Genomic DNA, 22,596 nt, shown 5'->3' on the forward strand with positions numbered 1-22,596 from the left:
AAACCCAGAGCACTCATAGCTTTCGGCAAGCAGTTCTGAGATGCCGGGTCAGCAGAAAGAGCAGTGGAAGAGGCCCCAGGGGAGGACGATTCGGGCTGGAGCCAAATGACCCCGCTGAGCTGGGCAGACGGCTATTTGCATAGAGTTGATCCAACAGCATTTGGCTCTTTGCAGAAACTGGGTTGGTTTCCTGTGGAATATTAGGTACATCTTTCAAAACCAGAGCCTGCAGCCAATCAGCCAGAAAAACCCTGCAGAGGGTGAAGCTGGCCTTCTTACCCAAGAGGACACACGCAGGCCGGGAGGGGCGGCAGGGCACCCAGGCTGTGTAATTTTAGGAACGGCCCATTTATAGAAGAGAAACATGGCCAAAAGTCACTTGTCATCACAGGGAGGATTAGCCTGAGTGGCCGCACACGCTGGTCCAGAGAGACCTCAGGCTGCAGGCAGAAAAAGGAAAGCAGGCAGAGTGGAAAAGCCATTGCAGATTCTCCTTATCTTGTGTGGCCGCTGAAAGGCTTTCTGTGCTGGGGTCGGCGAAGGACCGGCCGATGGAGCAGGCCCAGGATGGTGGGGGTCCCAGTGCTGGAGGTCCCTGGACTGGAGTGGGATCGCACAGGTGACAGTGTTTTCCTCTCCCTCAAGTGCTTGCTACAGGCCTCCAGGGGCCAAGAACCACCTGAACTGGAAGGACTAGGAGCTGGATGTGAGTTCACCCAGTTAGAGCCACTTCAGTCCTCCACACTCCCCACCCGCAGCAGCCTCATCAACGGGACCACCACTGCCCAAACCAGGCCTCCCTGGGTCACTCTGGACACTTCACTCTCCTGCAGGGGCAGTAAGGCCCTGTCCCCCTCTGACCTCATAGCCCACCACTTGGCCACCCCAAGTGCTGCCACGGTTTTTCGTGCCCCCAACCCACCCTGGAGAAGGCTCTTGAGAGTCCCTTGGACAGCATGGAGATCAAGATCAAACCAGTCCATCCTTAAGGAAATCAACCCTGAATATGCACTGGAAGGACTGATTCTGAAGCTGAAGCTCCAATACTTTGACCATCTGATGCAAAGAGTGCACTCATTGGAAAAGAACCTGATGCCTGAAAAGATTGAGGGCAAGAGGAGAAGGGGAGGACAGAGGATAAGATGGTTGGATGGCATCACTGACTCAGTGGACATGAGTTTGAGCAAGCTCCAGGAGATAGTGAAGGCCAGAGGAGCCTGGTGTGCTGCAGTCCATGGGGTTGCAAACAGTTGGACACGACTTAGCCACTCAACAACAACAACAGCCCACCCTGTATGGCCTCCTGGTCCCCGCTCACTCCAGAGGCAGTGTGTGTGCTTCCGGGGCTGACCACCTGGGGTCCCCACTGAAAAATCACCCCCAGCACCCAGCACCCAAGACCCCCAGCCAAGACTCAGGAGGGGATTCCTCCAAGCAAACCGTCTCAGAGCAGCCACCCCAGGCTTCCTCCTGGACCGGCCTCCCCACCGTGGCCCTGGGCAGACCAGATGAGCACCCCCGCCCCAAGCAGGGCCTGTCCCCCAGCAGATGCTGAGGCTCAAAGAGGCAGGATGCCCGGGCACCGTGGGGTCCTGCGACTTTGGCATCTTAAGATGGGATGTGGCAGAAACGCCAGCCACAGGGCCCCTCAGCTGTTCTTCCTCGGATGGCCTGCTCTGGGAGGCGGGCACAGGCCACGTTCTGTGGGGGTGATGGTGAACAGTGAAGGCTTCTCCCCTCGGCAGGGAGGTGAGCAGAGCCTCTTCCTTCCCTGGGGACCCTGGAGGGTGCTCTCGAGCCACCTCTCTCCCCCTGGCTGGGCGAGTCCTCCATCACAGCTGCCTCCCGTCTTGGCCCGTGTCCTCCCAGGGGATCCCAGGGATTTCCCGGAGGCTGAGCCCCATGGGCCCCTGAGGGAGATGCCCACTCAGCAGCCAGCATCCCAGACAGCACAGAGCTTCCGGAGCAGAGACGCCTCTCCAGGGAAGGGAGCCGCTGCTCCCTGGTTCTCCCAGCCCGCACAGCTCCTGGGAGGCTGGGAAAGCCTTCATTATTAACACAGCCAAGCAGCTAATTAAAACAATAAGTTAGAGAGCAACATTGCAAGAGGGATGGAAACTGTAGGGACCCATGCAGGACATGGGAGGGTGAGTAAAGCATTTCCTAGCAAGCCTGGGTCACGCTCATTTTAGGGTCATGAAAACACTGGCATTTTGGTTCCTGACCCAGAGCTGTATCCTGCTGGTGAGGTGGGCATGATCAACTCTGCGTTAACGGAACTGCATGGTGGGAGTGGGGGAATCATGGGCAGGTGATGGTGAAGGATGGGGGCAGGCATGGGATGAGTCGCGGGTAGGGGTCCGGAGGTGGGTGGAGCTTAGATGTAGAACGTGGGTGTGTATTGCCATGTTACTTCAGTTTTGCTTATATTCTTCACGCTCTGCATGTCTAAACTCCCCATGCCGTCAAAATACATCTTAATCTGGGTTCAACCCTGACCCTTGGGGACATTTGGGAGTTCACACGGGCACCAGCGAGGTGGGTCTAAGGCTGTGGTCACATGTCTGTGGTCTATGGAGAAGGAAGAGCAGCGGACTCAGAGTCAGAAAGCCCAGAACTGACCTCTGGGAATCATCTCAGCTGACATTTTATCATCTACCGAATGGGAGTGAGGATAATTACAGAGTGCTTGTAGGATCTTTTTGGAGAGTGAGATGATTTATAACCCTCAAACTGTGCTGCGCTGGCAGCTGGTGGAGGCTTGGTTTAAAATCTCATCAAGACCTTGCTCTGCATAACTGGCACCTGAATCCCCCCCCCCCCCACAACCCCCATCCCATTGCTCTGGGTGTTTCAAACTTTGGGATGCAACCATTTAGGGCTGTGAGATAAACTTGGTGGGAGGGATGCAACCTGCACTAAAGGGCTTCCCAGGTGGCTCAGTGGTAAAGAACCCGCCTGCTAATGCAGGAAACAGGGGAGACATGGGTTCGATCCCTGGGTCGGGAAGATCCCCTGGAGGAGGAAATGGCAACCCACTCCAGTATTCTTGCCCGGAGAATCCCATGGACAGAGGAGCCTGGTGGGTTGAGGTCCACGGGGTCACAAAAAGCTGGACAGGACTTAGCAACTAAACAAGAAGAGAAACAGCAACCGGCACTAAAACACAGAACAGAACACCCCCATGACGTGGGAGAGAAAACATGAGTGCACAGCACACAGGAAAGGTAAGTTTAGCTTCGTGGAAGCATTTCTTATGTGCTCATGAACTGCTTACATGGGCCATGATCCCCAAAGCCATCGAGTCAGAGCTCTGGACACAGAAAGCTGTTGGAGGTGAGGCACAACCCCTTAGTCTAATCACCGTAGCGACGCAGAGCAGCTAAGCGCCCAGTATGTGCCAGAAATAGTGCGAAATGTTTTCCTCGATACTAATCTTTAATTCTTACAGGTACTGGGAGTCCCATACGACGTATGAAAACAGTGAGGCTCGGTGGGATGAAGTGATTTGCCTAATGTCTTAGCCTGCTCAAGGTTGCCGTGATAAAACACCATAGCTGGGCGACTTAAACAGAAATTTATTTCCATTTCTCACAGTTTTGGAGGTGGGAAGTCCTCAAAATAAGGTGCTGGCTGATTCAGTTTTGGTGAGGATCTTCTTTGCCTACGGACAGCTGTCTTCTCACTGTGTCCTCACGTGTCCTCTGGAGAGTGCGCTCCTCCTCCACTTATAAGGCCACCAACCCTATGGAATGAGGACCCCACCTTCATGACCTCCTGTGAGTGCGTGCGTGCTAAGTCGCTTCAGTCGTGTCTGACTCTTTGTGACCCTGTGGACTGTAGCCCGGCAGGCTCCGCTGTCTGTGGGATTCTCCAGGCAAGAATACTCCTTCTCCAGGGGATCTTCTCCACCCAGGGATTGAACCCAAGTCTCCTGCATTGGTAGGCAGATTCTTTACCACTAGCACCACCTGGGAAGCCTCTCATAACCTTCAGTTCAGTTCAGTTCAGTCCAGTCACTCAGCTGTGTCCGACTTTTTGTGACCCCATGGACTGCAGCACACCAGGCCTCCCTGTCCATCACCAACTTCCAAAGCTAACTCATATTCATGTCCATTGAGTTGGTGATACCATCCAACCATCTCATCCTCTGTTGTCCCCTTCTCCTCTTGCCTTCAATCTTTCCCAGCATCAGGGTCTTTTCCAATGAGTCAGTTCTTCGCATCAGGTGGCCAAAGGATTGGCGTTTCAGTTCAACATAAGTCCTTCCAATGAATATTCAGGACTGGTTTCCTTTAGGATGGACTGGTTGGCTCTCCTCGAAGTCCAAGGGACTCTCAAGAGTCTTCTCCAACAGCACAGTTCAAAAGCATCAATTCTTCCGTGCTCAGCTTTCTTTATAGTCCAATTCTCACATCGATATATGACTACTGGAAAAACCATAGCCTTGACTAGATGGACCTTTGTTGGCAAAGAAATGTCTCTGCTCTTTAATATGCTATTTAGATTGGTCATAACTTTTCTTCCAAGGAGTAAACGTTTTTTAATTTCAAGGCTGCAGTCACCATCTGCAGTGATTTTGCAGTCCCCCCAAATAAAGTCTGTCACTGTTTCCACTGTTTCCCCATCTATTTGCCATGAAGTGATGGGACCAGATGCCATGATCTTAGTTTTCTGAATGTTGAGCTTCAAGTCAACTTTTTCACTCTCCTCTTTCACTTTCATCAAGAGGTTCTTTAGTTCTTCTTCACTTTCTGCCATAAGGATGGTGTCATCTGCATATCTGAGGTTATTGATATTTCTCCTGGCAATTGTGATTCCAGCTTGTGCTTTCTAGCCCAGCGTTTCTCATGATGTACTCTGCATATAAGTTAAATAAGCAGGATGACAATATACAGCCTTGACGTACTCCTTTTCCTATTTGGAACCAGTCTGTTGTTCCATGTCCAGTTCTAACTGTTGCTGCCTGACCTGCATACAGATTTCTCAAAAGGCAGGTCTTATGACCTTACTTAACCTTAATTACCTCCTAAACGTCCTGTCTTCAAATAGAGCCTCCCTGACGATTCAGGCTTCAACACATGAATCCCAATGGGTCCCAGTGGACTCAGTCCGCAGCACCATGACAGTAGACAATAGACTGAATTTGAGCTAGAACTTGAGCCTGAGTCTTCCTGGCATGCCCTACTGTGTCACTAACTCATGGGCTTCCCAGATGGCACTAGTGGTAAAGAACCTGCCTGCCACTGCAGGAGACATAAGAGATGCAGGTTGGATCCCTGTGTCAGGAAGATCCCCTGGAGGAGGGCACAGCAACCCACTCCAGTATTCTTGCCTGGAGAATCCCATGGACAGAGGAGCCTGGAGGGCTACAGTTCATAGGGTTGCAAAGAGTTGGACACGACTGAAGCGGCTTAGCATGTACCCCCAGGACACTGAGTGTAGGACTCAGAGCTGGAGGCAATGCATGACATCAGAGCCGATGGTCAAGCACACAGCTCAGGAGCTTTGGGCAGATGGCTTCCCCCTAGGTAAACCAGGGCTCTCACAAAGCTGTTCACAGCCTAGGGATGCTGGGAGGTTATCTAGGATGATGCAGGTGGAAGCACAGCCCAGGGGAGCCCTCAGCTGTGAGCTTCATGGACGTGGGAAGCTTTGTCCATAGACATACTCCAAGGGCCAACAGCAGGGCTTGGCACTTAGCATGTGCTTAATAAATGCCACGGACTGGATTTTCAATTATCGTTGACCAGAAATACCTGGATGTCAGCTCCAGCTTGCTTATCACAAGACAGCAAGAAGGAATCTGAACTGACTGTGCCTGCTCCCTGTCGGTGACGAGCATAACAGAGGTGCGGCCACCAGGGTTGATATGAGCATCGCAAGGGATGATCCACGTAAAGTCTTTATCCAGGGGAGTCCCCATGAATCTTCCCATGGAGAGGACCTGGGCTTTCTTACTGTCTCCTGGCCAAATCTGAACAGTGTAGCAAGGAGATGCACAGGGCGGGACCACTGTTCTGACAAGGAAGTGTTTGGAGTGTTCACCCCAATCAATCTGCCTCTGCCATCCAGGGCACCTTCTGAGGCTGCGCTCGGGGTAGAAGAGGGGCAGTGGGGTGTCTGGGGACCCTCCCTGGTGCTCTACACAGATTCCATGGGGAAGGGAGATGAGGTGGGGACCTCTGGGGGGTGGAGAGCACCCACAGTGCAGACACTGGCTCTGATATCATCTTATAAGAAGGGCTGCTCCGAGGGGAGGACCAGCCACTAGATTCTGGGGTGTGTGGGAGGGGTCCTCATGGACAAGACCCCTCCCTGGAGAATTCTTGAAAATTCCCAGGGACTCTGTGTGCTGCCGAACGCTTGAGGTTGGGCTCTGCTGCCGGAGAAGGAAGACTGTCCAGGGGTCTGTCCCATGTCTACTGAGATTGCAGGGGGTCTGGGGGGCAGAACTTCGAAGCTTGAACCTTTGAAACTGACCATCCCCTACATGGGGAGGAGACTCGGCTGACTGGGTCCCTGGAGGCCTGGCCGTGTTTAGCCAGGCCCCCCAGGAAGGGGTATTTTTAACTCAGAGCAGGAGGTCTGTGTGGGGAGCTGACTTTGGACTTTTGACCTCCAGAGCTATGAGACAACAAATATCTGATGTCTGAAGCCACCCAATTTATGCTCCTTTGTTAAGGCTCCTCAGCAGCCCAAGACAGTGAGATACTGGGCCAACTTTTCCTTATTTATATTTTTCAGTATTTTAAGATTATTAGTAGATACATCAGACTTTCATGATCAGGAAAAGCATACTTCTTCTTTAAAAAAAAAAAAACCCTTACTCAGCGAGTATCCTAAACACTCCACTGGATTTATCTCTGGGAATCGGAAGTGTCTACACCCACAGAGCATACTGATCACAGCCATGTGACCTTATTGTTCTACTGTCTTCATCTGTACAACTTCACTATTCCAGGAAACACTTGCCCAGGAAGATAAAAGGTGCAAATAAAATGAGTTTATGGTTTGTTTCAGGAACTTTGCATTTAAACAAGTATCAGATCATTCAACTACTGAATAGATAGCATCACGTATCTCCTCTCCAAGACTCCTTGAAACCCTTGCCTCGGTGTGTGCACCAAGCCTTAACTACTGTGGCAGGACCCTTCCCCGTATTAAGCAATTTCATTCATCTTAGTGAAAGACCAAAAAGGCAGACACAGCCCATCTCTGCCTCTGCCTTTCCGAGATGCTTCCGAGACTGCATCTTTTGCCATGGCAACATGGAAACCTAGCCCAGCCTCACCAGCAGGTTGATCTGCTGGCATTTGGGGGCCTTCTACATCTCATGTATCCGAAATATTGCATTTATTGAGTGCCTTCTGTGTGCAGAGATGGAATCAAGCACTTTACATACACCATTTCCGGGCATCTGTGAAACACACCAATAAAAGATAAACTGAGGCACATTCAAAATCTGAAGTTGATTTGAACAAAACTCCACTTGAATCTAGGCGGCATCCCATCGAGCAGATGAAAAGGAGCTCTTAGAGACATATAACGTGAAAGATTTTTCCAGGCAGGAGGGAGGGGGAATGAGCACATTATTCAGGCAAAAATGCAGGTTTGTCACTGCAGAGCTAACTTTTGTTTAGCTGGAAATTCACTGGAAGGACTGATGCTGAAGCCGAAGCTCCAATACTTTGCCCACCTGATGCGAAGAGCCGACTCATTGAAAAGACCCTGATGCTGGGAAAGACTGAAGGCAGGAGGAGTGGGGGGCGACAGGGGATGAGATGGTTGGATGGCATCACTGACTCGATGGACAGGAGTTTGAGCAAGTTTCGGGAGACAATAAAGGGCAGGGAAGCCTGGCACGCTGCAGTCCACGGGGTCGCAAAAGAGTCGATTATAACTTACTGATGAACGACAACAACAGCCTTAGCCAGCACAGATGAGCTGCTCACAGCAGGGCTGCCCACGCTGCCCACACCCTAGCCCTCCAGGTCCAGTGAGACCATCTCACAAAGTGATATACACACTCCAGCACCCGGCTACTTTGGGCACCTGATGGTATTCTGCTCCCGGTTACCTGGAGAGTTGTCTCAAGTGGACAGACCCCTCTGCTCCTAGAAGACCTCGTCTGGACAGTTTCCTGGGGCGGGGTCACTATGGAGACCATTCCCCAAGCACAGAGGCATCCCGCCACCCTCTACTGCTGTCCCCCAACCCACCCCAGGACTTGCGTCTCTCTGCCTCCGGCCTGGAGAATGTGAGTCACAAGAGGCAAATGGGCTTCAAACACAAAGAAGCAGTTATTAGAGGCCGTCGCATTTCCTGCCAGGATCTGGGGCCTCGAGTTATGGCTGGGAAGGCAGAGTGGACCCCGCGGGCTGAGGAGGCTGGGACACAAGCTAGGCTGAGCATCCTTCTCTCAGAGGCCGTGACGCTGCCCACGCCAACCTGTGGATTGAATCTTTCATTTCCCCTCGGTAACAAATGCACACATTTGCTCTCAAGCAGGCAGAATTTGCCCCTGAGTGGTCTTCGGAAAAGAAAAAAATCAATGCCAGAGTGATGACTCACTAAACAGCAAAGATGACTTGACTCATTCAGTGCTGGGGGCGAGGGGAGCATGCGGGGTGCACTTACCCAGAAGAAGAAGTTAAAGACGAAGAGCAAATACTTCAGGTAGACAGTCAGCCAGTCGTCCTGCTCCACCTTGTAATGGGCCATGGCTGTCGGGCCTGCAAAGAAGACACATGCATGGCCAGGGCGTCCACTGAGGCGGCCTCGCCAGCCCAGAGCCAGGCTCCCCAGTGAGGTTCCCTTCAAGGGGCTCCCAAGCCTGTCTGACCGGGGGCTCTGAGGTTGGGGGTGTGCAACCCTGAGCAAAGAACAGAAAAACCCAGAGGCCATTAGACGTACAATGGAGGTGACCCAGACAGAATTTTCTAGGCCTGTGGATCTTGGTTTGGCCCCTCTGACGTAGGTCTAACCTGCAAGTCTTCCTACCAACTTTGCAGCGTCCTTTTGTATTCTTCTTAAACAGACTTTTGTGGTGGCTCAGATGGTAAAGAATCTGCAATGCAAAGCAGGAGACCTGGGTTTGATCCCTGAGTCGGGAAGACCTCCTGGAGAAGGGAACGGCTACCCACTCCAGTATTCTAGCCTGGAGAATTCCATGGTTGTGCTGGGTCTTAGTGACGACATGTGGGATATTTAGCTGTGGCATGTGAAGTCTTGGTTGTGGTATGTAGGATCTAGTTCCCTGAGCAGGGATCGAACCTGGGGCCCCGCATCAGGAGTGCAGAGTCTAAGCCACTGGACCACCAGGGAAGTCTCCAGACTTGTTCTGCTCTTACTCTCTGCCCTGTCTCTGCAGGGCTGCCAGACACAAGTGCGTGAATACACACACACACACACACACACACACACACACACACGCATGCACACACTATTTGCACCTGCTTTGCAGTGGAATCCTGCATCATTTGAACAAGACCTTTGCACACGGAGGTGAGGCACGAACCTCAAATCAGAGCATCCATGCTCAGAAAGGGCCTCAGTGATCCCCAGGCCACCTCGCCTGCCCCCGGCACATCGACTTTCCAAAGAAGGAAGTGGCTGAGGGGCTTGGCAGGAGGAAGACAAGAGCTCTGGAGCCCAGCTGCCTGGGTTCCAGCCCTTATCTGTCACAGGCACGTGAGAATCTGGGTAGTTAGGGAACCTCTCGTCTTCTGTATCCTCATCTGGACGGGAGGAAATGATGACGATGCCTGCATGGCGGGATGTCTCGCAGACTCGATGGGATGGTCTCTGTGAGGGGCTGACCTCAGTCCCCAGCACAAGGTAAATCTCGGTTGGCTAATTTTGATTGCCTGGGGCAGGGATTAAAACCAGGACGCCGGCCGTAGAACTCCTAGTCTTTGCCCCAGAGCTCCCTCCCCTAGTCCTGATGCCCACCGGTGGGCTCCTTGGGCTCTGGCGTCAGTGGGATGAGAAGGTGAAGGGTCACTATGCCCAGTGGTCTCATTCGCATCTAAGTCCCAACAGCAGCCTCTGTGGTCCTTCCTCAGGCTTCTCATCCCCTGGGCACATACACTGACACTCAGCGTAGCTGCTCCTTAAGGAATAGCCCCTTTAGGGGGACCTCTTTTATTCCAGACTCAGAGCAGCAAGGCCATGGTTCTGCCCACCTCTGTCTCCTTCTCCCCAGTTCCCACCCCTGTCTGATCGGGCAGCCTTGCCCACTCTTGGTGACTGGTACCGATCCGACCCAGATTACTTCCTCCAGAGCCATTGCTCTGCACTTTATTTCAAGCTCAGGGGCTCCTGAGACAAGGCAAGAGGAAGAGAGAAAAGAAGAGGTGGCTGTCTTATTTGGGATTTCTATTTGCAGACCTCAAATAAGGTAATTTAAGACTTTGTCTTCTTGTTAAAAAAAGGCAAAACCCATTTTTCTCCAATTTAGTCTGAGAGGTAGGGTGGCAGAAAAAATACAGAAGGAGAAAAAAGGAAGCCCTATAAAAAAGTGGCTGGAGTTGGCTAGGCGACTGGCCCAGGAGCTATTACACAGTCATCACGCAGGTCACTATGCAGGTGCCTATGAAGGGACCCTCTGGCCAGTGGGCTCGGCCTCTCCCGTCTGCATTCTCCTCTCCCTGGGTCTGGTCCTCCCCTCCCAGCCGGGGCCCACTGGACCCATGCACCAGAGCCTTTTCTAGACCTGCAAACCAAGGCATCAGGATGCTCCGAAGGAAACTGTATTTTTAAGAGGAGTTCAGGCAGATGACAGGATTTAATTAAAATCATACATTTCTAATGGCAAAGTTTCTGCCACTAGGGATAGAGAAGACAGAACCACATGGGTCTGTGGAATGTCAGGGTCAGCAGAAACCTCTGGGCTCACTTAATCCAACCTTCTGCAGAAGAAATGAGGAAATTAACACACATCTGAGTTAAGTCACACACTTTAACATAACTCTAAGTCGCATGGCTAATGGTTTCCTATCCTCCCTATTTTGTGCTCCTTCCATGGGGCCCTACCATCTGTGGGGCCCTCTGCTGGGAGTGGCAGAGGTCCCCAGAGAAGTATCAGAACTAGCCTGGAGCCAGATGCCTGGATGTGAAATCTACCCTTGTCATTTCCTGGCTGTGTGACATGGGGCAAGTTACTTAACCTCTCTGTGCAGGTAACACTTACTGAGCACTTATCATGTGCCAAGCCCAGGACGAAGTGCTTTACACACTTGATCTTGTTCCAGCTACCCATTAGCCCTATGAAGTAGTAGTTGTTCAGTCGCTCAGTCGTGTCTGACCCTTTGCAACCCCATGGACTGCAGCACACCAGACTTCCCTGTCCTTCACCATCTCCCGGAGTTTGCTCAAATTCATGTCCATTGAGTCGATGATGCCAGATGGATGAGATGGTATGAAGTAGAGTTATTCTCGTTTTGCTAGATAAACAAACTGAAGCTCCGAGAGGTTAAATAACTTGTCCAAGTCACAGAGCAAGTAAGTGGTAAAACCAGAACAGAACGAGGAGCTTCTGACTCAGCCCAAGACCTTATCCACCATGCACTGCTGCTGGGACCAGAGCTGCCAGGGGAAGGGAACAAGGAGGACCGAGGGTGCTGGCTTCCCTAACACCTGTCCCCCCTCAGCCTTAGGACCAGAAACCCCCATTTCAGGTGGGCACCTGGCCACCTGGAGCAGATGACACTTTCCAGGCCAGCTCCCTGCTGGGTTCTGCCGGGATTAACTGATGGCAGAGGGCATGGAAGCAGAAGCAGTGTATGCACCTACTTAAAGTAACATTTTTGGGCAAGCGTTTCCCGTGTGTTTGAGAAGGTAAATCCTGTCACTGTGAGCTGCCATAGTTCTACAGCCATCAATTAGGTCAAACTTGCTAGTTGTGCTTTTTACAGCTTCATCCTTACTGATTTTGTGTCTGCTTGCTCTACTGGCTCTTAAAAAAGGTATATCAGACTCTCACTAGGACCGTGAACTTGTATGTCTGTCTTCAACTCTATTTATTGTTTTCTTTAAAACATTTTTTATTAAAATATAATTGATTTACAATGTTGTGTTAATTTCAGGTGTATAGCAAAGTGATTCAACTATATATATACATAACATATATATACTATATAATAATATATGTATTAATCTGAAAAAGAATATATATACATATATATGTATATATACATATGTTATTTTTCTATACATATATATTCTTTTTCAGATTATTTTCCATTATAGGTTATTGCAAGATATTGAGATAGTATATATATATATATTTTTTTTTCTTTTTCAGGTTATTTTCCATTAGAGTTTATTACAAGAAATTGAGCATAGTTTCCTTGCAATACAGTATGTCCTTGTTGGCTAACTCTGTTCATTTTTGCTTCATATATCTTTGAGTATATATAGATTTGGTATTGTGATATCATCCTGATGGATCAACCCCTTTATAATTAGTAAATGCCATTCTTTATCTCTAGTAATCAGAAATATCCTAAAAGTAAGGCAAGGCATGTCTCTCTTCACCCCTTCCTTCTTCTAGTAAGTTGGAAGGCCGATGGAATGGCTGGAGCTCAAGCAGCCATTTTGAACCATGAGCTGGAAACCATGAGTTGAAAACCATGAGCAATCAGTTCAAAGAGCCTGGATCTCAGATGATTTTGGAGCTGCTACACCATCTGTGGGCTGTTCACCTCCAGACTTAGCTTACATGAGAGAACAAAAAAACTGATGGCTTCTTTAAGGTATGTGTTTGAACATTCTATCACCCACAGCTAACTTCAGCCTGGTGTGGTGGATGGAGTGCTAAGTACAAACGTCTGCCAGAGAATGCGAACAGGGTCACTGAGGATGGGCAGGGAGATGCGCTGTAATGCTGGGCACTGGTCACCAAGCTCTTCTAACTGTATACTTCATCACTAAAATGTTTTCAGCATACCCCATAAATATGTATATTTATTTATAAATTTTATTCATGGACTGTTGTCAATCTATACAGTAAATATCATCAAAGCTTAATTTTGCTTTTTTTTTAAAAAAAGAGATGAAAGTAATTAAGAACAGGAATCCTAAGTAGATCGGCTGTCTGCCGATCTGTCTGGGGTTCACTGGTGCAGGCTATAAGTGGAGGCGTGAGAGGTGTACAGGCAGGTCGGGGTCAGACCATGGGCAGCCAAGCCTCGGAACTTAGACTCACATCCTGAAGTGATGAGAACCACGGTTAAGTGCTCAGCGAGGCAGTCCCTTGATGAGACTCGTATTTCAGAGAGAGTTCCGGGCAGGGGCAGCATGGGGCTAGGGCCGACTGGGTGCTTGGGGAGACCAGTTAAGCAGTTGGTACAGTTGAGGCTGGTGTCCAAGAGAAAGACAGCAGGGTCTGAACCAGGCTAGGGGCAGTGGTCTGGAGAGCAGGGGCCAGACACTGAAGGCAGGCGCACATACAGCTAGGAGGCAGCAGGGGAAAGATCCTGGGAGGAGGAAGCAGCCTCGGGGAGACTGATTCACAAGGGACTGGGCCGAAGGAGAACAGGGGAGCCAGGAGTGGGCCGTAGGGCTACGTGCTGCCGAGTCCCAAGAGCCTGGCAGGTCTCAACTTTGCCAGAGTAGCATCAGCGGAGGATGCTGAAGGCTAGGGATCCAGTAGTGGGGGCGGGGAGAGAGTGGAGACCCAAGGTAGGTATTTTCAAATGAGAAGGCGGGGGAAGCGGCTAGAAGGCCTAGTTGAGGTGGAGAAGGGTTTCTGACTTTGTAAGGAAGGGTGATTTGCATGTCCATCTGACGGGGAAAGATGCCACAGACACTACTAAACCCTCCTGGCTAGTGACCAGGGATGGGGGGATGGGCTGAAGGCGGGTGGGTGGGCCCGAGTGGTTCCAGATGGGCCCGGCAGGCTTAGAGCACTCTCCTCCCCGCCCTCCTTTCTCCCCGCTCTCCTCAGCCCTCCCCTGTGATTAAGATCATCTCCTGGGGAGGCCTGTAGTAGGGGTGGGGGTGGGAATGGCGGCAGCAGCCCCAGGAAAGGAAAGCAAACCCCAGCTGCCTGATAGACTTTCTCCTGACCCCCTGCGCCCCCGTCCTCCACCCCCAGTGACTGGAGGAGCTAGGCTTCAGATCATCTTCCAGAACCATTTTCCCAAGGAGTGTCTTGTGATTTCTCAGAAACAGATTCATCTTCTTAAGTGGGCTTCATTGGGTGGGCAGGAATCAATGGGAGGACGCTCCTCTAAGGGATACGAGATAGTGGTGGGGGAGGCAGGCAGGGCAGAGACACCCCTCCCCTCAGGGGATGATAGTCAACTGTGTCACAGGATCCCAGAAAATCCTGTGGGTATGAAGAGGTGACCCTGCCTCCTTGACCCTCGCTCCTGGTGGCTCAGACGGTAAAGAATCCACCTGTCAGTACAGGAGACCCAGGTTCGATCCCTGGGTCGGGAAGATCCCCTGGAGAAGGGAAAGGCAACCCACTCCAGTATTCTCGCCTGGAGAATTCCATGGACAGAAGAGCCTGGCGGGCCCCAGTTCATGGGGTCACAAAGAGCCGGACATGAATTAGTGACTGAACAACAACACCACCACCACAATAATACACTGTCTGTAATACACCCTCTACTCCCGGGGTCTCACCAACCCCTTATTCTCTGATGCTCCTGCGAGCCCTAGCTCAGGCTGGAGGTGCCCCGAGCCTCCATCTCTCAAGTGGAGAGATCCCATACTTGGGGTGTGGGGGAAGCTTGGTGATTCTAAAATAAAAACAAAGCCAGTATATTTGCTGTGGAAAAACCAGCTCCACCCTCTCCATCAGTTACATAAGTGCCACTTTCCTGCTCAGGGTTCTTGGTCAACAAAAGGCAGGCCTGCGTGATGGTCAAACAGTTGGAAAGGAAAAAACAGTCTAAGTGGTTTAACATGTAACCAAACATAGGCTTGGAATGAACCCTGGCTGCAGCCGCTGCGTGTGTGGTCCTTCTTCACCCTCTTCCCTGTTTCATTTCCACATGCCTGACCTAGTTCTGGTGGGTGGGCCGTCCCTCTGAAGGGGTCTGAGAAGTGGGGCTCCCTCAGGCCTCCAAAAGGGACAGCTGGTCAGAACCCAGCATTTCTGACTTGGCCCCTTTGAGAACTGAGAAAGCTGAGCCCTGGGATGGGCGGGGGCGGGCGGGGGGGGGGCGGTCACACTGTGGCCAAGGTCACACTGCAGATTAATGGCAGGACAGAGAGCTGGCCTTCTGGCTCCATGGCCACCAAGAGGATTCTGATTGGCTGATACATGTATCATCATTATTAACTTTTGCTAAAATGCTAATAGGTGCTTAGGGGCTTCCCGGGTGGCCCAGTGGTAAAGAATTTACCTGCCAATGCAGGAGACGTGGGTTGGACCCCTGGGTTGTGAAGATCCCCTGGAGAAGGGAATGGCTACCCACTCTAGTATTCTTGCCTGGAGAATTCCATAGACAGAAGAGCCTGGGTCCATGGGGTTGCAAAGAGTCGGACACGACCTAGTGACTAACAGCAGCAACATAACGTGGTAAGCACTGCACTCAGGGCTGTCTGTGCACTAGCTGATTTAACACCGAGAACAACCACGGGAGGGTTACCAGCCCTTTTACTGGGGGGGAAACCGAGGCACAGCATGAGAAAGTGGAGGGGGACGTGAGAGCGGGAGCAGATGTTTACTGGTCTTTGCAAAGTTCTAGTTTCGGCCTCTTGTAACTGCTTTCAGCTCGGCAGTCTCAATGAAGGGGTCTTCGCCCGGCATAGACCCCAGATGGGGACTGCATGAGGGGGAGGGGCCAGTGTTCTCTGATCCTGGCAGGATCCTGGGTCAGGAGTGCCACCAAGACCCCAAATGCCTGGGGACCCTGTGGGGGACCATGCTCTCCTCCCTGCTCTTCCATCTCCTTGACCTCAAGGCTGAGGATCAGCAGCTGTGAGTGCTATAGCAAGACTGCGGCTGGCCTGGGGGCTCTGGGTGACCACCGGCTTGTCCCGTTACATCATCATGTTTACTGTGGGCAGGTAGGGATGCAGGCAACTCTTCTGGACCACACATAGGTTCAAATGCTACTTAGAGCATCATGTGGATGGTGCCAGAGGTGAAACAAATTAAAATCCCAACACCAAAAACTCTTAGTCTAAATCCCCAGAGACACATATTTTCCTAAGTATGGGGCTATTTTTTTTTACTTCATGTGCAAGTGCCAATGTGTATTCAATGGATTAGTCGTGGCTGCGCTCAGAACCTAAAGCAGGTGGTTTGTCTGCCTTCTGAGTCTCTGCAGCAATACATACACAGTCTTGGAGGTTCTGCCTGTAGGCGAGTATCACTCTCTGTTGTTTTTACTGGGTCCTTCTTAAAAAAAAAAAAATCGCTGTCTGACCTAGGAAATGAGGACTTCCCTAGCGCTTATGATAGGAATCAGTGAACAGGGAGGGCTTCCCTGGTGACTCAGTGGTAAAGAACCCGCCTGCCAATGCAGGAGACACGGGTTCGATCCCTGATCCAGGAAGATCCCACATGCCTTGGAACAACTAAGCCAGTGCGCCACAACTACTGAGGCTGTGCTCCAGAGCCCGAAGCCCCAACTACTGAGCCCACATGCCACAGTTACTGAGGCCTGAGCACCTTAGAGCCCGGACTCTGCAACAAAAGAAGCCACTGCAATGAGAAGCCCAAGCACCACAACCCACAACCAGAGAAAAGCCCTTGAAGGAACAAAGATGCAGCACAGTAAAAAAAAAAAAAAAAGAATCATCAAACAAACAAAAACAGTATTAGTCGGCGGGTTAGAAGATCCTGGTGTGAATATCAGCTGTCAACTATGGCTGTGCGACCCTGGGCAGGTCATAGGCCCTCTCGGGCCTCAGCTTTCTCATCTGTGAAATGGGGCTGGTGCTGGTCCAGCTTTGTCTTCCTTGCAGGGTGGTCATGGGGATCACATGAGCGGAAGAATTTACAAGAACTGTGTGTGCTATGATGACAACCTCAGCCATGGCAGGGTGAAGGGATCATTACAACCAACACCCTAAGAGGTCTTTGATGAGGAACAAGGTATGGGTAACCCGACAGAAAACATCGACCAGAGGCCGTGTATCCGATAGTTGGGGACACAGGCTCACAGCCTCTACTTAAGCCCGCTGCCCACTAGTGGGTACCACTTCGATGGCTATGACAGGAGACCTTGTCCTCAGCTGACCAGGAAGGATGCACCTGCAGAAAATCAGTACCTTACTTTGACAAAGTAGATTGGTCCAGACATGACAGTCATTTAAAAGAAGGGAGGAGGAAAATATTAATAATATTTAACTAAGGCTACATTAAGATGAGCCTCTAAATCATGACACTGTATCAACTAACCTGTGGTGAAAGCAGGCAGGGTAAGAATGATAAAGAATTATACTCTCTATAGAATTACAGGGAAATCAATTTGAGCTTATACATTGGAAGGCAACTGAAGGTTGAAGAGGATCTTTACTGAAGATTATACTAGAAATAGTATGGCTGATTCCAGTAAAGAGCTCCTTAGGTCTCTATCAACCATGTTTAATATGAACCTATAAAATATGTATTTGGATATTATTTTTCCTAGACTTCCCTTTCTTATCATTCATCAGCATCTCTCTTTCTAAGCTCTCTTTCACCCAAATATGTTTCTAAAATGCAATTTTTGTACAACTTCCTGCCGGATGGGTTGGTCTGTTTCATTTGAAAGGCTTCCAAACTCTCTGACATGGGTCATCTGAAATTTTCCAGTCTGTAAGGACATTTTGCTTGAAAGTGTGGCAAAAAATAATTTTTCCTATACCTTTTAATACCCTTCTCTTAAAAGGTAGATATAGTTGAATGTTCTCACTCATTTGTATTTTATTTTATTTATTTATTTATTTTTTGAAGTTAAAATAGTCTTGTTTTTAAAAGTTTCAAGGTAAGTAAACATACATACACAGGATTTTTCCCATTTACTGGAAGAAATTGAGAATTCTGCTTCAAATTAAATGTACCAAAAATATGTCATTGAAAAGTGGGTTTGTGTTTCAGGAATTTATGCGTATGATTGGCAATGACAAACAAGGACAGATGATTGTGTTTCATTTGATAGAACTCCTGAAGAATAATGGAAGATTACCAAGACCAGATGGATGCCCAGATGAGGTAACAAAATTTTTTTTATCCACAGTAATCATGCATTTTCTTTCTCTTTTTACCCAAGGACTTAAGGTCAGTTTATGCAGTTCACTGGACTTTTAGATAAATAGCATAAACATGACTGTGGATGTAGATATAGCCATGACATATGCCTCTATAAAAAAATTAAGCGGGAGTTCCGAATTCATGTCTTCACCAATTAAAAAATGGCGCTTTGTTTTCATTGTAATTTTGGTTTATTTTCCCTTTTACAGATTTATGTGATTATGACAGAATGCTGGAACAATAACGTAGGCCAGCGCCCCTCTTCCAGAGACCTAGCTGTTTGAGTTGATCAAATAAGGGACAACATGACTGGATGAAAGAAATGAACTTCACTCTGAGACCAGAATAGACTTACAGAACAAAGCTTTGTATTTCATATTGCTGTGGACTATTGTTACGTATATCATTATTATGTATATCACAATATTAGCCAGCAAAAGTGTGGAAATACCTGCTTAAAACTTTTGAAGTTTAGTGAGTTTTTCTTCATGAGGATACCAGCCAAAAACATTGATGAAAAGTCCTCAGCAAAGAGTTTTGTAAAATATTTCGGGAACCTGATCAGTCAGTTAACATTACTTTTCTTTGGCAAAAAAAAAGAAAATTAGACATTTTTCAACTAAGAATTAACTCATTTGTATTTTAGTGTGAATTTGCTAAACTGGATGATTTCCTGTTTTACTAAATTTTAAAGTTGAAGTTCAATAAGTATATAGTAAAGTGTAGAGATCTTAAGTGTATAGCTTGATCTTTTTCACAGTGAATAGATTCATCTGAAGGCTATGTATTTCCCTCTGAGTACTGTGTTAGCTGCTTCCTGCACATTTTAATTTGTCATATTTTCACTATTCATTTCAAAGTATTTTCTAATCCCCACTGCCATTTCTTTTTTGATCCAGGATTATATGTGTGTTGCTTGATTTTTCAAACATTTGGAGAATGTTTTAGTTGTGATTTTCTTGCCAATTTCTGGCTTGAGTCTACTATGGCTTGAGAATATGCTCTGTATCATTTTAGTCCTTTGAAATTTGTTGAGACTTGCTTTATGGCCCAGAAAAATCATTTCCTTTAGTGAATGTTCCATGTGTGTTGAAAAGAGCGTGTACTCAGTTTTGTTAATTACGTTTTTAAAACATATATTTCTACTGAAAAAGAAGGGGGAAAACGGCAAGGGTTTTGGTGAACTTTAAGCACCTCATCTCCATTCTCAACACAGGAAGATGCTGCGAAAGGAACACCCTCTGTGAGGTGGGAGAAGGGGCTCCAAGGCAGGGCTGCAGCCTGGGGGGCCCATGGGTGGGGCTCCATGGGACATCGTGGCAAGGCCTCTGTCATCAAAGTAGGGCTAAAGAGGTCATTAAGCCCAGAGGGGGATGGCTATCACCCCTACCGATTCCCTCCATAACCCTTCTGTCCCTCTGCAGGACACAGGGAGGACTAGCCTTGGCATCTAGAGACCTGGGTTCTGGTCCCATTTCTGTTTCTACCTTGCTCTGTGTCTGCGGGCCTCGAGGAAATGGCAACCCACTCCAGTATTCTTGCCTGGAAAATTCCATGGACAGAGGAGCCTGGTGGGCTACAGTCCATGGGATCGCAGCGAGTCGGACATGACTGAGCGACTTCACTATCACTAGTGGTAAAGAACCCGCCTGCCAATGCAGGAGACATAAGAGATGCAGGTTCAACCCCTGGGTCAGGAAGACACCATAGAGAAGGAAAAGACAACCCACTCCAGTATTCTTGCCTGGAAAACCCCATGGGCAGAAAAGCCTGTCAGGCTACAGTCCATGGGGTTGCAGAGTCAGACACTACTGAAGCAACTTAGCACATAAAACTGCAATGACTATCCGTTACTGAGGTGGGTAAGGCTGCGTCTCTATTCTAGGACTTACTGCTGGCACGTAATTTCTGCCTCACCTGAGGCTCCATGTGTATGATCATGTGCTTACACATAACAAGGGCCAATACTTACTGATCACATGCCACATGTCAGGTATGGTCCTAAGCCCTTTGGAAATGCCCCCTCTTTTAATTCTCACAGTAACCCCATGAGTGGGCATAGGCATTACTCCACATGACAGAAGAAGAAAGGGAGAGAGAGGGGACAGATTCTGCCTGGGCCAGCCTGTCAGTAAGCAGGGGGTGGAATTCAGTCATGCCATCTGGCTTCAAAGTGGACTCTTCTCTGGGGCCCATATGTTCCATTGTGCCCACCCAAGGCCAGTTTCTCTAGACAGTCCTGGTTCACATCTATTGCCTTGACATGAAGACTGGCAGTACTCTTTTTCACTTAAAAAAATATCCTGACATGGATGTTCAGTCCCGGCTCTTCACCCCTAGCTTACATTGTGCGTCAACAACGTTCAACATTCCTCAAGCCCCCGACTCTTTCTGACCCAACCCTTCCACCTGCTGTAGATTTCTCCAGCCCACAAGCTCTGACATCCAGACTCACCAACGCCATGGAGAAGCGTAAGGCACTTCCCAAAACCACAGCGCTGGCTAAGATTGGAGCTAAGTCTGTATCCTGAACATGCTCCTGTCACCCAGTGCATCACTGGATGGGGAATGAATGGATGGATGAACATAAGCACCAAAGAGCCACGTGAAAGTCTGTAACTGTAACAGTTACAGAACTACGTCTCATTAGTTCCCCAGGATACCTGGGTCAAAGATGATGAAAAGAGAGAAGCAAAACTTACATCATCCTTTGTGTGCCCTGACGCACACGAGTGTGGAAGACATTTCACATGGACGGTTCAGCACCAGCTCAGCAGCTCCCACCAGGCCTCCCGGGATGTCCCACCCGAGCCACTGGGTGCTTCCTCCCTCCTCTCTAGGCCACCTGCTCCTTTCCCTCATCTTTCAACGCCAGCCCCAGCTGAGAAACACAGTCCCAGATCCACAGTACATCAAAGTAGAAAACCCTTCTGAAAATAATCCAAATGCGGCACGAAAGGGACCAGGAACCAGGACATACCCCCAGGGGGAGATACCTGGGCATACAGGTGCTCCCTAGAGAAGGCCGACCTCAGATGAAACCACAGGTGTTGCAAATGGACATGTATCAGCTCCTCTCCGACCCCCATGTGCCCTCTTTTCCCTGTGTTGGCTCCAGCCCTTGGGGACGGCTCTCTGGCCGAGGCTGGGAAAGCCCACAGCCCTCAGGGCCACCCCAGGGGGATCTCAGGCCTACAAACCCTCTGGCTTCCTCCCCCTCCTACTGCAGGAGGCTCAGCATCACAGCAGTGGTGGCTGAGCTGTTAGAGGTGCGCTGAGCTGGGAAGTAGCTCATTAAATAAACAAATACCAGCTCCGAGGGAGGCAGGTCATCCTGCTCTGTTCCAGAAATGGAAGCTCTCCTAGTCACGGAGACGAGATGTTTTAGGGCCTGGAGAAGCCATCTCCAGCCCCAGCGCCTCTCCCACAGTCTGGCCAGCAGTCCGAACCCCAGCCCCCTGGAGCTTTGGCTCTCATCAGGGCCAGGCCTTCAAGGGTCTCAACGGTTCAGCGAAGCAGGTGCAATCATGTGTATTTCATAAACGAGGAGGCCGAGGCTTCCCCCGGGCACACCCGGGAACCAGGTCCTGGGGTCAGGGACATCAAAGTCCAGGCCCCTTGGGTCTGGGTTTTCCGCAGGCTTTGAGGGGAGGGGAGGAGTCGCCTCCATGCAGAGTTCACTGCCCTCTCCAGGCTTGGCCCCCAGAGCCTGGACACACCTCCTGAGAAGCCTCGCACAGTGAGGATGGAGGCTCAGAGGGGGCCTTTCTGGGTGGGCTCAGGGTCTGTAGGGCAAGCAGCAGCGTAAGCAGAAGTCCCCAGAGCCCAGGCTGTGAGGCTCTGCAAAGGGGAGACGTGGTTGGGGGATACAGCCAGGCGTCTGGCCCCCTACCCCCTCCACTCACCTCAAAGTCACTTCTAGTTGCCGAAGCCAGAGGCAGCGTCTCAAACCCATCCTTCTTCAGCTCTGCTGCCTTTGAAACCACCCATCTCACCTTCCCCTGGAAGCTCGCTCTCAGCAGCTGGGTTCAGGGCTCCTCTGTCTCCCGACCCCTCTCCTGGCTCTCCTTAACCAACCTGCCATGAAAACCCACTCCTTCTGCACATCTCGCTCGCTGCCCACATCCTGCCACAGACCCATCCACATCTCTGGCTGCAGTGGGTTTCTCACTGCTCCTGTATCTGTTTTCCCGTCTGAGAAAGTGAAAGTGAAGTTGCTCAGTTGTGTCCGACTCTTTGCGACCCCGTGGACTGTAGCCTACCAGGCTCCTCCATCCATGGGATTCTCCAGGCAAGAATACTGGAGTGGGTTGCCATTTCCTTCTCCAGGGGATCTTCCTGACCCAGGGATCGAACCCGGGTCTCCCGCATTGCAGGCAGACGCTTTAACCTCC

General features: G+C 49.9%; 1 protein-coding gene and 1 non-coding gene across 5 annotated transcripts in view; both read right to left on the minus strand.

The window, feature by feature from the left end:
• Window positions 1-22,596, minus strand: part of TSPAN11 (tetraspanin 11) — a 65,532-nt gene that overhangs the window by 26,729 nt on the left and 16,207 nt on the right. For all 4 annotated transcript variants that reach the window (XM_043881160.1, XM_043881159.1, XM_043881161.1 and 1 more), the window contains one exon: window positions 8,641-8,735. In XM_043881160.1, coding sequence (XP_043737095.1) covers window positions 8,641-8,724 — 84 coding nt within the window. In that variant the 5' untranslated portion in view covers window positions 8,725-8,735. The remainder of the gene's footprint in view (window positions 1-8,640; window positions 8,736-22,596) is intronic.
• TRNAR-CCU lies at window positions 9,256-9,327 on the minus strand. Its single transcript has one exon. It is a non-coding gene; the product is annotated as a tRNA-Arg (tRNA).

This window comes from Cervus elaphus, chromosome 22 (assembly GCF_910594005.1).
Source record: "Cervus elaphus chromosome 22, mCerEla1.1, whole genome shotgun sequence".
NCBI lineage: Eukaryota > Metazoa > Chordata > Mammalia > Artiodactyla > Cervidae > Cervus > Cervus elaphus.